The 16,279-nt window shown below is 51.4% G+C and overlaps 1 protein-coding gene across 3 annotated transcripts in view; it reads left to right on the forward strand.

The window, feature by feature from the left end:
• The window catches only part of TCEA3 (transcription elongation factor A3), a 58,405-nt gene extending 48,311 nt beyond the window's left edge, over nt 1-10,094 (forward strand). For all 3 annotated transcript variants that reach the window (XM_014586523.2, XM_006145152.3, XM_006145151.3), the window contains 3 exons: nt 3,703-3,849; nt 7,986-8,057; nt 9,971-10,094. In XM_014586523.2, the coding sequence (XP_014442009.1) occupies nt 3,703-3,849; nt 7,986-8,057; nt 9,971-9,979 (228 nt within the window). In that variant the 3' untranslated portion in view covers nt 9,980-10,094. The remainder of the gene's footprint in view (nt 1-3,702; nt 3,850-7,985; nt 8,058-9,970) is intronic.
• The last annotated feature ends 6,185 nt before the right edge of the window (nt 10,095-16,279 follow it).

Raw genomic sequence — 16,279 nt, forward strand, 5'->3', positions numbered from 1 at the left:
CTCACCCGACGCTCTGGAGAGGAGTTGTCCCAGGTTCTGGATGAGAAGACTGAGGACAGACGTGACTGGTCAGTGACAAATGAGGACTGAACTCACATCTTGGGAAGGCCTTTGATACGTCCTTGGGCAGCTGACTCTTTCCTGCCAGAGCTGAGGGGTTCCCCAGGAGCGTCCAGAGATTTGCAGAATTGAAGTGGCCAGAGAAGGGGACTAGAAAGGTGTTGGGGTCCTGGAGTCTGAGTGAGCCTCAGGGTCTCTGGGAGCCCTCTGAAACTGTGGGGAGGGCGAGCCTCTGTGTGTGTGCGGGTGTGTGGTGGGTGCATGTGTTGTGTGTAGCATGTGTTTCACGTGTGATGTGTGCAGTAGGGATGTAGAGTGAGGGGTTCCGTGTGTGATGTGTGGAGTTTGTTGTGCGCGTGACGTACAGTGTGTGTGTTTAGTGGAGGTATGTGCGGTGCGTGGTTAGAGTATGTGTAGTATATGTAGGAATATGTGTGTGTGCATGATATGAAGTATGTGCAATTGCATCTTTCTAAAAAGAGATTTTACTGGTTTTCAAATACAGAAAAGATCAAAGAACCCCAGCTTTTAATAAGATGGGGAACGTGGCACAGGTGGACCTGGGGCCTGGGTATCTTCTTCCTTTTTCTTTATCCTTAGGTTTTTGTCAGAGGGCACATGTGCTTGCCAGAGTAGAGAGAGAGATAGAGAGAGAGAGAAGGTGATAAATTACCCCCAGGGGGAGATGGACACACCACAATCCCTTCTCCCTTCTCCTCTCAGGATTTTTGGCACACACGCACACATGTCCGGCATGATTTTCAAGCTACCTCGTCCAGGACTTGAACCATAGTTTGCCACGTGGGAGTCCAATGCCTTAAACACCACGCCGCCTGCTGGCCCCTCTTTCTGCTTATCTCTAGGTCTCTGATCTTCTTGGGCAGATAGCAAGTACTCTCAGAGTTCCAGACCACCACTTCGGCCTCCTAGTGTGGTTTAGTCAGTTCGGGCTGCTCTAACAAAGAGTCTGGACAGTCCAAAGTGAGGGTACACGACCCACCGCCAGCCCTCTTCTCACTGTAATGGCAGAAAGAGTGAGAGGGCTCTCTTGAGCCTCTTTTATGGCAGAAAGAGTGAGAGGTCTCTCTTGAGCCTCTTTTTTTTTTTTATTAAATTTTTTTAAAACATTTATTTATTTACTTGTATATTTATTTGTGATTTTCAAGCCTCCCAGTCTAGGACTTGAACTGTGGTTGGTCATGTGGGAATCCAGCACCTGGTCCACCATGCCACTTGCTGGCCCCTCTTGGGCCTTTTTCACAAGGCTGCTAGTGCCACTCATGAGGCTCTGCCCTTGTGACCTAACTCCTCCCAAAGACCCCGCTCGTAAGACCATCATCAGGGCCTGGGATTTCAACATCCGAAGGCCCAGGAGACCGGCACTGGAAAGACAGGGAGGGGCCTGGACGTAGGTGCCCGTCTCTGCATTTCCTGACCCAGGTGTGTCAAAATACGGGTATGTTCTGAGGTACCTGCTAGAGCGAGTGCGTGGGTGTTCTGTCCTGTCAGCCCACAAGTGGTCTCGTCTCTTCACTGCTCACCTGGCACCGAGAGCAGTGCGGAGCACATCATGAGCACTCAGCAGATTAATTTTTTAAAAATTATTATTTTAGGGACCAGCAGTTAGTGTAATGGCTATGTTGCTGGACTCCCATGTAGTCAACTGCAGTTCGAGTCCCGGACCCAGTGGCTTAAACTCACACCAGGTACGTGTGCGTGCGTGCCCAAGATCCCAAGAGGAGAATGGAGGAGAAGGGATTGCGGCGTGGCCATCCTCCCTGGGGGGTGATTTCTCGCTTTCTGTCTCTCTGTCTTTCTCTGTCTTTCTGGCGAGTGCATGCGCCCTATAGCAAAAACCTCTCCCCAAAAAAGTATTATTTTATTTAACTTTATTTATTTATCTTAATTTGACCAGAGAGGGACAGGGTGAGAGAGAGAAAGAGAGGGAAAGTGAGAAAGCCAGCAGGCCGATCTAGGACTCAAACCACAGTCGGCAGGTAGGAGTCCAGTGCCCTTAACTACCATGCCACCTGGCAGCCCCTCAGCAGGTGTTTTTGTTTGTTTGTTTGTTTTGTTTTGTTTTGTTTTTTGAGAGGTTTTTGCTATAGGGCGCATGCGCTCACCAGAAAGACAGAGAGACAGAGAGAGACAGAGGGATAGAAAGTGAGAAACCACCCCCCAGGGGGATGGCCACACCGCAATCCCTTCTCCTCCAGTCTCCTTTCGGGATCTTGGGCAAACATGTACACGCACCCAGCATGAGTTTAAGCCACCGGGTCTGGGACTCGAGCTGCAGTTGACTACATGGGGAGTCCAGCGACATAGCCATTACGCTAATGCTGGTCCCAGCAGGTGTTTTTTGTACGCACACTTGGCACCCTTCTCTCCGTCTATGCAATGTGAGGCTCCAGTGTCATCTTCCAGTCTACGTCCCTCATTCTCAACCTCATTTTCCATGTCACTGTACTTACTCCGCGAGGTTCTGATTCTGCCTCATTCTACACGCAGCGGGGCAGAGGTGGGTAAGTGGAGCAGCAGGTGCGTGGCTCGATTTCCTCTCCTCTGTTAGCTGGCACACAGACTCTCCTGCAGTCCGGCCTCCAATTTGAACCCACTGAAAGTTCCCTTCCCCAGACATGCTGTGCTTATCCCCTGCCCTTGTGGGTCTGCTATGCCATTGCCTGGAATGTGCCCTCGCCCCTAGGAAGGCAGGTTCAGGCGTCCACTTCTTTATGAACCACCTCCACCCCCAAGCAGTTGCCGCCCTTCTCAGTGCTCCCCGCACCTTGAGCTTGAGAGCCTTCGTTGGTACTTTCTTCCTCTCCCGCAGTCCTGTGGAAAGTCTGGCTCGCCAGATCTTCCTATTGGAATCCGTAGGGCTCAGAGGCAGAGAGGTGCTGGAGGTGCTCCTAGGAGCTCAAGAGAGCCGAGTGTATGCGGCTCTTCCCAACTCTTCCGTTGCACGTTGGTAGCTTGGAGTTGGCCATGGTGGCATTCACACCCTGGAAGTTAAATGTGACTCAGGCGCCCCCCACAGCAGAAGCCAGTGCACCAGCGTGCTGATGCAGCTAAAGGCATTCAACAAATGAGAGCCAGCAGGTGGCATGGAGCTTAAAGTACTGGATCCCACATAGCCGAGCTCATGGTTCGAGTCCAGACTTGGTGGAGACAGGAGACTGTCCAGTAAGAACTGAGAGAAAAATGCATATTCATGGGGCACCGGATAGCTGTGTGCGTGGGAGCTTCAGGGTCCTGCTGGGATGGCGTAGCAACAGCATGCCGTGGAGAGCTGAGACCGAGGTTCCACCTAGACGAACAGGCCAGGCAGTGATCATGGCACCTGCAGGCCTGACTGATGCCATGGGCCAGGTGGCAGGGTCCAGTCAGCTTGGCAGGAAGGCTCTGTCTGGGCAGGCTATTTGCCCGCTGCTGTCTGTCCATGCCCTACTGACCTTGGCTGAGCCAGAGCCATGAGTGGAATGGGGACTCTTCTAATACGGCTTTCTCCCAGGTGGGGCAGGACCAGGCGTGCGGGCCCCTTACCAGCTCCTTGCACTCAGTCCTCTTTTCATACTGTCTAGAAACTGGGTGTGGGGAAGGGCCCCTGGGCTTCCCAGCCCTTAAAGGTACTTTTCTCTCCAGGAAATGGCCAGTGATGAGCTGAGGGAGCTGAGGAACGCCATGACCCAGGAGGCCATCCGTGAGCACCAGATGGCCAAGACCGGTGGCACCACCACTGACCTCTTCCAGTGCAGCAAATGCAAGAAGAAGAACTGCACCTATAACCAGGTATGGGCAACGGGGAGGGGCCTGAGGTGGAGGCAGCCATGGGAGCGAAGATGTGGAGAGCTGGGGAGAATCAGGCAGGAGCCGGAGGGGAAAGAGCACAGCTGTCCAGGCTGCGCGGGAAGGGCAAGCCTGTACTGGTGTACCTGTGACTTCTAGAACGTGCACCCGGCTGCGTGGCCATGAGGCCTGGCCAGTTCATTCCAGCCACGCTGAAGTGAAAAGAACCAGAAATACAGGGCACAGAACTTCTGGAGAGTCTCAGAGGGTTGAACCGGAGGAAACCCAGCTCCCTCGCTGTATGCACAGGGGAACTGAGGCCCACACGCGGGCCAGGCAGACTTTGCAGCTTTTCCCGAAGTAGCAGAGCAGGGCAGTGGCAGAGGTAGCAATAAAGCCAGCTCCAGGCCTTTCTGCCTGCAGTCCAGCCAACCTGGTCAATAAAGCCTAAGGGACTGAGCCCTGAGTCCTAAAGGTAAAGACCACTGCCCCGGTGTGGGAGCCATGGAAGCCTATGGACGTTCCTTCTCTGTCTTTCCCTTTTTTTCTTTTTTCTTTTGAAGTGAGAAAGCAACACCCCCCCCCGCCCCCGCCCATGGGGGGATGGCCACACTCCATTCCCCTCTTGTGATCTTGGGCATAGACACACACACACCCGGCACGTTCTTCAAGTCACTGGGTCCAGGATTTGAACTGTCAGCACACAGGGATCCAGCTGCTATAACCACCACGTCACCTAGCTGGCCGGTCTCCTCCTTTCCTTTCTTCCTTCCTTCTTTCCTCTTTCTCCTTTTCTTCTTTCTTTATTTTCTCTTTCTTCTTTTTCCCTTTCCTTTTTTAAACATTATTTCTTCATGAGTGAGAAAGGGAGATAGCACCCTCAGTAAGGTTTGAACCATAATTCCCTCCCAGCCTTCAGCCTGCCCTGGATCTTGGGCCCGTGTGTGTCCCGTGTACTCGAAGGGGTGTCTCTGAACTTGAATCTTAAATCTTTTTTTTGGAGAGGTTTTTGCTATAGGGCGCGTGCACTCGCCAGACAGACAGAGAGAGACATAGAGACAGAAAGCGAGAAATCACCCCTCAGGGGGGATGGCCATGCCACAATCCCTTCTCCTCCATTCTCCTCTCAGGAATTTGGGCACTTGCGCACACATGCCTGGAGTGAGTTTTAAGCCCCCAGATCCAGGACCCAAACTGCAGTTAACCGCATGGGAGTCCAGTGTCTTAACCACTATGCCATCTGCTGATCCCTACCCCTCTCTTTAAAAATGGAGAATGGCCTCCTCTCTCTGAGATGCACATATTATGCCCTTGAAGCATCAATAGTTTTTATTTTATTGTTTATTTATTTCTTCCATGAGTGAGAGAGATAGAGAGGCAGGCACCCCCACAGGGACCTCCCACCAGGACCCTCCCCCGCTGTAACCAGTCCCACACCCAGCCTGCAGAGGAGGTCTCCGGAGCCTCCCACCCAGGCCAGCCTCACAGAGTCATGTGACCAATGTGCCGCTGGCCACCCCACCGGAAGCTCCGATATCCGTGGATTCTGGTTGGCGTCTCGTGCTGGAGCTAATCATTGCTCCCCACACTCAGCAAGAAAGTCCGCGAGAGCACCTTGCCTGCGCCTCTGTGCTGCCGCAGAGAGTCGGCACTGCCATTGCAGAGCTGCCCCTGGAGAAGTCGGCACAGGCAGTCAGGACGCTGGTGCGAGTCCTGCGCTGCCCAGACACGTCTCCACGTGGAGCGATGCTCCCAGTGCATCGCCTTCCTCTGGGTGCCTGTTAGCGAAGTTTTCTCTCCCACGGAGAAACCCCTGGTGCCATCCTGCGACCGTGCCACGCTGCACCCCCTCTGGCAGGCCGGTAGGCGGGGACTCCTCCCACCACAGATTGCCTGCTGACGTCCTCCACAGCTGAATGGCAAAACTTGCTCTATGTCCTGGCCAACAGGATTGCCTTTGAAGAATTAGATCAGCAGGGCCAGCAGGTGTTGTGGTGGGTAAGGTGCTGGACTCCTGCATGGCTGACTGCTGTTCGAATCCTGGACCTGGCAACTTGCTTTCTTCCTTTCCCTTTCTCTAGCTCTCTGTCTCTGTTCAAAAATTTTTAAAAATCTTTAAAAAGGAAAAAAACATGGAATTAAATAAATAAATAACCTTTTTTAAAAAAAGAAAAATTAGGGACCAGCAGTTAGCGTAATGTCTATGTTGTTGGACTCCCACGTAGTCAACCGCAGTTCGCGTCCCAGATCTGGTGGCTTAAAACTCACGCCAGGTGCGTGTGCATATGTGCCCAAGATCCCGAGAAGAGAATGGAGGAGAAGGAATTGAGACGTGGCCATCCCCTCTGGGGAGTGATTTCTCACTTTCTGTTTCTCTCTCTCTCTCTGTCTGCCTGGTGAGCGCACGCGACCTATAGCGAAAGCCTCTAAAAAATAAAAATTAAAAAAAAAAAAAAAGGAAAAATGACAACAGACACTTTTAACCCTGGATGCCAGGGCTCTGCCGTGAGATTTGCTTCCTGCACCTGAACGATGAGGTTAAGGTCCCAGTGGCGTTCAGGTCCCCTTTCTTCCTGGGCCCCAGCTCTTCCATCTGTAAAACAAGGAACACGAGACGAGTCCCGAGGCACGTCCAGCGTACTCAGGTTCTGGGCAGCAAGGCACCCTCCATGGGGTGCGCCCTGCGGTGAGCCGGGGCCATTCCTACAGGTGATGAGTCTGGAGGCAAGAAAAGAGGGATCAGTTCAGAAAGATCCCCGAGAGTGACAGTGCCGGGCCAGGTCGAGGCAGTGCGGGACTTCCGGGAGCGGGCTGACGGACTGCCAGAGGTGAGGAAGGAATGGGGGTCAGCGGCGGCCAGACTGCAGCCGAGCAGTTAGCCTGATACTCAGTGGGACTGGCCGCGTGGGAAGGTTCCAGATCTGCTGAACATGCCGAGCACGCACATGCCCACGATCTGAGGCTGATTGAAGCTGGGGGTGGATTGTGCAGTCAAGACTGTTGGGGGTGCCTGTCTTTCTGTCTGTCTGTCTGGATAGGTGTGTTCGTGTCTCTCTTGCTTGTGGAATAAAGAAATAATTTTTTTTTTTTGGAGATATTTTCACTGTAGGGTGCGTGCGCTCGCCAGACAGACAGAGAGAGACATAGAGACAGAAAGCGAGAAATCACCCCCCAGAGGGGATGGTCACGCCACAATCCCTTCTCCTCCATTCTCCTCTCGGGATCTTGGGCACACACGCACACGCGCCCGGCGTGAGTTTTAAGCCACCGGGTCCGGGACACGAACCGCAGTCGACTACGTGGGAGTCCAGCGACATAGCCATTACGCCAACTGCTGGTTCCCAAGAAAGAAATTTTTAAAAAATATATTTTTAGGGTCAACCAGTGTCATGGTGGTTAGGGCGGCTGAATCCCACATGACTGACTTTATAGTTCAAGTCCCCAACTCGGTGGCTTGAGGAACACACTGGTGTGTGCACACCCAAAATCCCGAGGTAAGAGTGGAGGAGAAGGGCCTGCAGCAAGGCCATCCTCCCTACAGGGATGCTTTCTCATTTTCCTCGCTTTCTCTGTCTCTCTCCAGCAAGTTAATGCACCCCCATAGAATATCTTAAAAGAAAAATTAGCTTAATGCCAGAGGCATGTGCACTCACCAAAGAGAGACAAAGAGAGAGCAAGCACCCTCGTAAGCCCCCATGGGGTATGGTCATCCTGCCCTTTTCCCCCAGTTCTCCATCCCACCTGGATTTGGGGCATGTACACACATGTGTCTGATGTGTGTTTTAAACTGCCAGGGTCTCCCTGTCAGCCACACAGAATCGGGCTCCTTATGCACAGGGCCAGCCCTAAAATAAATAAATAAATAAATAAATAATAAAAAATTAAGTTCATGGAAAACAGAATTAAAGTTCAAGTTTATTTTGGTGCAAAAAAAAATGTTTAAGTCCATGTTTTGTTTTGCTTTTCTTAATACACATTTTCCATGAGCTTTTGAAAACCCTTCGTACATTAGGGAGTTCTCGGTGATACCCGAGTTGGCAGCACAGGTGAGAACATCAATGCCAACCTCCTAAAGCCGGGAACCTGTCAGGCCTGGAGCGGGGAAGTGGCTTCACGCATGGGTCTTTTCTCTGTCTCAGGTGCAGACGCGCAGCGCTGATGAGCCCATGACCACCTTCGTCTTATGCAACGAGTGCGGCAACCGCTGGAAGGTCTGTATGTCTGCCTTTCTCTCTCTGTTACCCAAGACCTGCCCACATAAGGAGTAACACCCACAGCGAGGAAGGGGCCTTATGCTTGGAAGGCTTGCCAGCCCGCACGGATTAGGCCCACAGAGCCAGAGACAGTGGGAGGATATGGGCCGCTGGGGAGAGTATGTGCGTGCGTTCATGGTAGGGCACCCTGCTGAGGTGAGAGCACTCGCCCGCGTTTTGTGTGCAAGTCTGTCATTTGAGCACGGGGGAGTCAGCTTCCTGAGGCCCACAGAGGGAGGAAAGGAACAGCCTTCTGCGTTTGGGCCACACCTCTTTGCAAAGTGCTTTCACAGATGGCGTTCCCTTTGAACTTGGCCACGGTCAGGGATGAGGCACGGAAGGCCACGCTGTCAGAGGGGAGCTGCCCTGGTGCTCCCAGACCACCTTCTCCTCCCAAGGCAGCTCTGGAAAAGCTTTATATTACCCAAGGCTGCAACCCAGGCTGTCCCAGCTCCCGAAAAGGCAGCCATTTTGTTTTCAGGCATGGGAGCCAAGCTCCGCAGAGCTATTTTAAGGATCAGAGAAAGTAACACACCATAAAGCAGTAATAGGGCCTCCAATGCCTCATACAGAATCTTTGTCAAACTGGAGAAAACTGTCCCTTCCTCCAGGCAGACACAGGCTTGTGCCAGGGTGCAAAGCAATCTGAGTTTCAGCTTCAGCTTGCCATTTGGCCATGATCTGTGTGCGGTCGACCATGCATACAACCATACCCAGAAAAAAAGCCCCGAGGGACCAACAGTAGGCATAATGGCTATGTCACTGGACTCCCACATAGTCGACCTCAGTTCGAGTCCTGGACCCAGTGGCTTAAAACTCACGCTGGGCACGTGTGCGTGTGTGCCCAAGATCCCCAGAGGAGAATGGAGGAGAAGGGATTGCGGCGAGGCCATCTCCCTGGCGGGGGTGATTTCTCGCTTTCTGTCTCTCTGTCTCTCTCTGTCTGTCTGGTGAACACATGCGCCCTATAGCAAAAATCTCTCAAAAAAAAGGAGAAAAAAGCCCTGAGCACACATGTGCCTGGTACGTAAAAGCCACTCTTCTTCCTGCTATTAGTACTATTGGAGTTTAGGCAAGTCACTTTACCTCCGTGAGCTGCTACTTAACCTGTAAAAATGGTACTGGTCCTGGGGCCTTGCAGGGTGACCGTAAGGATAGCTGAGTTCATCCCTGTGCACACGGGGGCGTGGTGGCGCCCGCCCTATGGCATCCCTGTGCACACTGTCTAGCGCAGGGTAGGTGTTCAGTAACGGACAGCTCGCATGATTGTTACCGTCGGGGAAGACATTCCGAATGCTCCAAACCCAGCTCCTCCCTGACTCCTGTCAGCTGGGGAAACAGGACCCACTCGAGGTGGCTCTGTGACTTCTGATACCATTCCCACATAGTGTCTGTGGCCACGTGGGAGGCCTGAAGTCTAACCAGGCAATTAGCAATCAGCAGTGATGTTCTCCACCATAAACTGAGAGCTGCCCCGTGCTGGCGCTGACCTGCTGCTCCTTCATTACCTGGTGTCATTCTTTCTTTAAATTTCATTTTATTTATTCATTTTATTTTAATTTCATCAGAGAGAGACACACACAGAGAGAGAGAAAGTGAGAAAGCAAGCCACCAGGGCCAGGACTTGAACCGTGGTCGGCCATGCCCACGTGGGAGTGTCCAGCACCTTAACCACCATGCCACCTGCTGGCCAGCATTGTGACACCATTTTACAGATGAGTGCTTTGTTCGAGGTCACACAGAGACTGATGGCGGAGCTGGGATCTGCACACTGGCCCATGCACCTCCAAAGCCCACCTCCGATGTCCTGTGTCCCCACTGCCTCCGGAGGACACAGGAAAACGCAAACCCTTGCTTTCTTGGTTTTGTAGTTCTGCTGACGGGACAGCCGGCCAGGATGGCAATGAGCGAGGTGAGGAAGAGCTAAGAGGAAGCATGAAAACGTCGGAACTGGAGAAAATTAAAATTAAAATAAAGAAAAATGCTGAACTCTGAGTGAGGTGATGGGAATTAGGGGCAAATTCTTTTGCTAATTAATTAATTATAATCAGCTGGGCTAGGTCTGTAACCTAGTGGTTAAGGGACCCAGATCCCACATGGTTGATCCTGGTTCAAATCCTGGCTCCAGTGGCTTGCAAAACATGCCAGGGGCATGTGCCTGTGTGCCCTGGGGAAAAACAATTGGCTAATAGGAGGAGCCTATGTGGGGTAGGCCCGGTTTGTACTGAGAAGCCTCTGTAAGAACTCGGAGCCCCAGGCTGGCAAGGTGGCATGGTGACTGGGGCACTGGACTCCCACATGGCCAATTACAGTTTGAATCCTGGACCTAGTGGCTTGCTTTCTCACTTTCTCTGTCTCTCTCTGTCTTTCTGGTGAGCGCACGTGCCCTATAGCAAAAACCTCTCCAAAGAGAGAGAGAGAGAGAGAGAGAGAGAGAGAGAGAGAGAGAGAGAGAGAGAGAGAGAGAGAGAGAGAGAGAGAGAGAGAGAGAGAGAGAGAGAGAGAGAGAGAGAGAGAGAGAGAGAGAGAGAGAGAGAGAGAGAGAGAGAGAGAGAGAGAGAGAGAGAGAGAGAGAGAGAGAGAGAGAGAGAGAGAGAGAGAGAGAGAGAGAGAGAGAGAGAGAGAGAGAGAGAGAGAGAGAGAGAGAGAGAGAGAGAGAGAGAGAGAGAGAGAGAGAGAGAGAGAGAGAGAGAGAGAGAGAGAGAGAGAAACATTAAAACATAAAAACAAAACAAAACAAAAAACTTCAGAGTGTCAGACCCGAGGTGGTGTGTGTTTGGCAGTGAGCTAGCAGACATTTGCTTTCAGTTCCTTCCCTCTCATCTGAATCTGTCAACCTTTTCTGAATTGAAAAATACCAGATCCAATGGGCCAACAGGTATGTGGAGGTTAAGGTGGCTGGATCCCACATGGCCAACTGCGGTTTGAGTCCCAGACCTGGCATTTTGAAAATCATGCTGGGCATATGTGCGTGCATGCATGCCCAAAATTCCAGGAGGAGAAGGGATTGTAGTGTGGCCACCACCACTCCCCGGGGGGTGCTGATTTTGCACTTTCCCCGTGTCTGTCTGTCTCTAGTGAGCACACATATCCTATAACAAACTAGAAAATAAAGAGAGAGAGGAAGAAAAATACCAGATCAACACACATCTTACCTCAGCCACACAGAACACCCGGTGCATGGACGAGCTTCGTCAGATACGACTTCCATGCCATGTAGAAGCATTCTTCTCTACTCCTTCCTCATTTCTTCCCATTCTGCTCTTCCCTGTTCATAGCTAGCCATCAGGGCCTCTGAGGACTCCAGGCCAGACCACGCCTCCAGGCAGGGATCCTCCTGGGCTCGGGCTTGCTGAGTGGAGATGACAGCAATGTCCCTGACTTCCATGGCCTCTGGGAGGGTCTGCATCTCGGAACCTGCACAGGCCCCAGGAATGCACTCTTCACAATTCCTTCTGTGTCCCATGCTTCAGAGGAAGTCCGCAGAGCACAGGGACCTTGTCATGCTTATCCCCTGGAAATAAGGGCTTGCTTTCCTTTTCTTTCTTTTTATTTTTAGAGAGATTTTTGCTGTAGAGCACATGCGCTAACCAGAGAGACAGAGAGAAAGGAAGTGAGAAATCACCCCTCAGAGGGGATGAGCATGCCACAATTCCCTCTCCTTCTTCATTCCTCCTCTTGGGATGTTGGGCATGCATGCACACGCGCCCAGTGTGAGTTCCAAGTTGGCAGATCTGGGACTTGAACCACAGTTGGCCATGTGAGAGTCCAGTGCATTAGCCATTACACCACCTGCTGGCCCCAAGGGCTTGCTTTTTAAGCTGATAGGAACTTTAGGCACAGCTGGAAACTTCTAGAAAAGCCTTCGAGTTGCTTTTGGAGTAACTTTATGTAAGTTCTTGATACATCGTCCTCCCTCCTTCTTCCCAAGTGCCTTCTCCTACGAATGAATCTGGTAAATAAACAACGTGCAGACAGCTACCACCAGCTTCAGCTTTAAGCAGATTTGGGGTGGGTCCCTTGGAAAGACTGAAAATCCTCACACAGGACATACAACATACAGAGTGCCTAAGTGGCAGAGCGGGGACTGAAAGCCGGGTCTTCTGCTTCCTGCCATCATGCCTAATACTGTAAGAGGTCCAGAACTACATGTAGGGCTCACCCCTGCCTTCCAGGAATTCCCCACCTGCCAGGAAAGAGACCACAGGCACAGACTTCCACACCAGATGGGGTGTGATAGATGCATATTTGAGGTACAGATATTATCCGCAGGAGTCCAGGGGATGCTGCTTGGACGGTCAGGTGCTTCTGCAACTTTAACATGGAGAGAAATCCTCTGGGACTGTGCCAAAACGCAATTTCGCATTCAGTGGGTCTGCAGTGAAGCCTAGGATTTTTCTTTTTTTCCTTCCCTTTCTTTTCCCTAAAGTTTTTGCCATAGGGTAAGTGCACTCACCAGAGAAAGAGACAGCGAGAAGGAATGTGAGAAATCATCCTCTGAGGGGGATGGCCGCGCCACAATCCCTTCTCCGTTTCCTCCTGGGATTCTGTGTACACGCGCACATGCACCCAGTGTGATTTTCAAGCCACCAGGTCTGGGACACGAATTGTACAATCGGCCACGTGAGAGTCCAGCACCTTTACTACCACCCCCTGCTGGCCCCAGAGTTTTCATTTCTTTTTTTTTTTTCTTTTTTGGGAGAGGTTTTTGCTATAGGGCGCGTGTGCTCGCCAGACAGACAGAGAGAGACAGAGAGACAGAAAGCGAGAAATTATCCCCCCAAGGGGGGATGGCCACGCCACAATCCCTTCTCCTCCATTCTCCTCTCAGGATCTTGGGCCCCCACGCCTGGCGTGAGTTTAAGCCACCGGGTCTGGAACTCGAACCGCACTCGACTACGTGGGAGTCCAGCGACATAGCCATTACGCTAACTGCTGGTCCCAAGTTTTCATTTCTAACATGTTTCTGGGTGATGCCAGTGCTGCTTGTCCAGCCGCAGACCACACTGAGTCATCCAAGCTTAGCTGGCCACGTATCTCTCTGCATTAGCTAACCCTCCATACAAATGTCTAGAAACCAAAAGCAGAAACAAACAGCAATGACTGGCCACTTAATGATGTTGGCAAAGGGGCCAGCCAATGTGGTAGTTAAGGCATTGGATCTGACATACCCAACTGCACAGTCTGAGTCCGGGACCCAGCAGTTTGAAAATCATGCTAAGCACATATGCATGCATGCCCCAAATCCAGGGAGGAACATGGAGAAGAAGGCATTGCAACCTGATCATTCCTCTTGGGGGGCAATTTCTTACTTTCTTTCTCTCTTTCTCTAGCAAGCACATGTGCCTTACAGCAAATTTTTGAAAAACTTAATTGCAGATAAATAGGGAGTGGTAGAAAATACGGGGGGGGGGGGGTGGGGGGTAAACGCTGCAGAGGGGGTGGGGGTGGGTTATGCGGTTAACAATTACTATACATACTGCTGCAAATGCTTGAGAGCTGGGTACACAATTACCCTGATTTAACCATCACCTGTTGCCATCGTGAACTGAAAAATCACCTTGTTGCAATTGATATGTTGGACTGCGGAGTGGCCATGGGGGGGGGTGATTTCTCGCTTTCTGTCTCTGTCTCTCTGATAAGCACACTCACCCTATAGCAAAAACCTCTCCTCCCCCCCAAAAATTGATATGTTAATAAAAAATTAGTAATTAGAAAAAAATTTTAATGTCAGTAAAGATGACTTTAGGGTGAGTTTTCGTTGTTATTGTTTTTTAGGTTCTTTTCATGGGCTTGCTAGAGAGAGTCAGAGAGAGATAGTGAGAGGGAGCGTGGCCACACCACAATCTCTTCTCCATTTTCCTCTCAGGATTTTAGGCACATATGCATATATGCCTGTTGTGATTTTCAAGCCGCCGGATCCAGGATTCAAACTGTGCATTTGGTCATGTTGGAGTCCAGCACCTTAACCACCACACCACCAGCTGGCCCCTGGGGTGAATTTTTCAGAGACACCTAGGGTGATTTTCCACCGCTACATTGTATTCCCAGTGTCATTGGAGTTTAGCACATAGGAAAAGAGGCTGAATCTCCACCCTCAATAACCTTGCTGTTGGGACCAGCAGCTGGCGTAATGGCTATGTCCCATGTAGTCGACTGCAGTTCGCATCCCAGACCTGGTGGCTTAAAACTCACGCTGGGCGCGTGGGCGTGTGCCCAGGATCCCGAGAGGAGACTGGAGGAGAAGGGATTGCGGCGTGGCCATCCCCACTGGGGGGTGATTTCTCGCTTTCTGTCTCTCTGTCTCTCTCTGTCTGGCGAGCGCACGCGCCCTACAGCAAAAACCTCTCAAAAAAAATAAATAAAAATAAAATAAAACCTTACATCTTGAGACCAGCAGATGGCATAATGGCTAGGTCGCTGGACTCCCATGTAGTCGCCCACCATTCGAGTCCCAGACCCGGTGGCTTAAACTCACGCCGGGCACATGCGCGTGCATGCCCAAGCTCCCAAGAGGAGAATGGAGGAGAAGGGATTGTGGTGTGGCCATACCCCCCCCCGGGGAGTAATGTCTCGCTTTGTCTTCTGTCTCTGTCTTTCTGGCAAGTGCACGCACCCTATAACAAAAACCTCTCCAGAAAAAAAACAAAAACAAAAACAAAAAACCTTCCATCTTTCTCCCTGCTCTTGGCAGGGCTGGCCTCTGTCTTGCCCCTGCACTTTATGCCCCAGCCACCCTGGCCCTCTGAGTTCCTCACAGTATGCTGTGGTCCCCCCTGGCCAGCGCACAGACTGCTGACCAGAACAAGGTTAACCCCTCTCCTTCCTCAGGCAGACTAGAGGGTGCAAGCTCCAAGCAGGTGAGCATTAGTTTCTGACACCAGGAAGGCTTCCTGGGGAGGGGAGATGGTTACCTTACAGGAGGAAAAAAGACAAGGTTGGATGGGGCAAAACAAGCTGTGTGCTTGGGATGGAGGAGAAAGGACTCACAGGTATGTTGTGGCCAAAAGACTTTGAAAACAGAAGTTATCAAAGTCTATTTCCAGGGCCAGCCGGTAGTGTGGTGGCTGAGGTGCTGGACTCCCACATGGCTGACTGTGGTTCGAATCCCAGACCTGGTGGCTTGCTTTCTCTCTCTCTGTGTCTCTTATGAGTGCATGTGTTCTATAGCAAATTAAAATAATAAAATAAAATAATTAATTTAGTTAATCTATTCCTTCCATGAGTCAGAGAGGAGAGAGAGAGATAGCACCCCCAACGGGATCTTTACACTACAATCCCCCCGAGCCTCAGCCAGCTCCCCAGTCATGGTGCACGCACACCTCGCATGCTCAGGGAGGTCTCGGGACACAAACCGAGAACCTTCCCAGGTGGGTCAGCCTCTGAGAGCATTGTGTCTTACTGCTGCACCCCCTCACTGTCTGGACCCCCCCATAGCTAATTTAGATGTTTACGAAAGGTAACAGGAACCTGGACCAGACTGGTAGCATGGTGGTTAAGGCAGCTGGATCCCACCTGGCTGACTGAAAGGTTCAAATCCTGGGCCCAATGGCTTGAAGGACACTCCAGGAACATGTGCATGATGCCCAAGGTCCCAAAGGGAGAACGGAGGGATTGTGGCATGGTCATCCCCTGGAGGGGGTGCTATCTCACTTCCTCTCTCTCTCTCTCTCTCTCTCTCTCTCTCTCTCTCTCTCCGTCTTCAGTGAGTGCATTCACCCTATGGCAAAACTGAAAAAAGAAAAAAAAAAAGCCTAAATACTATATAGAAAGAGAAGTCTTTCTCAGTAGTCTCATCCAGGCTACCAAATCTCTGTCTTTAGCCCTGATTTTTCTTCAGCTCAAGACTTATACCACCAAGTGCCTATTTGGCTACCTCCTCCCAAATGCCCCCAGTACAATAAATCAGAAAGTGAACTCACATCTTCTCTTTCTGAAGTCCCCTCTCTGTCTGTGCTGCTTCTGTCCACTGGCCCCTTTTCCCTGCTCTCTTCACTTGATCAGTTCTCAGTTCTACGGTCTCCCTCGTGTCCCACCCTTCTCCCCAGTCATCACCAGCCACGTGGCCTTTCTGGTTTTCTCTAGGACTAGTGCAAAGGCTTCTAATGGCCTTCTGACCCGAAGCACTCTCTCCCTAGCTTACCCGTATCTACCCTGCACAGCTCTGAGCATCAGTCTCC

This window comes from Tupaia chinensis, unplaced genomic scaffold (assembly GCF_000334495.1).
Source record: "Tupaia chinensis unplaced genomic scaffold, TupChi_1.0 Scaffold000146_1, whole genome shotgun sequence".
NCBI classification, from domain to species: domain Eukaryota; kingdom Metazoa; phylum Chordata; class Mammalia; order Scandentia; family Tupaiidae; genus Tupaia; species Tupaia belangeri.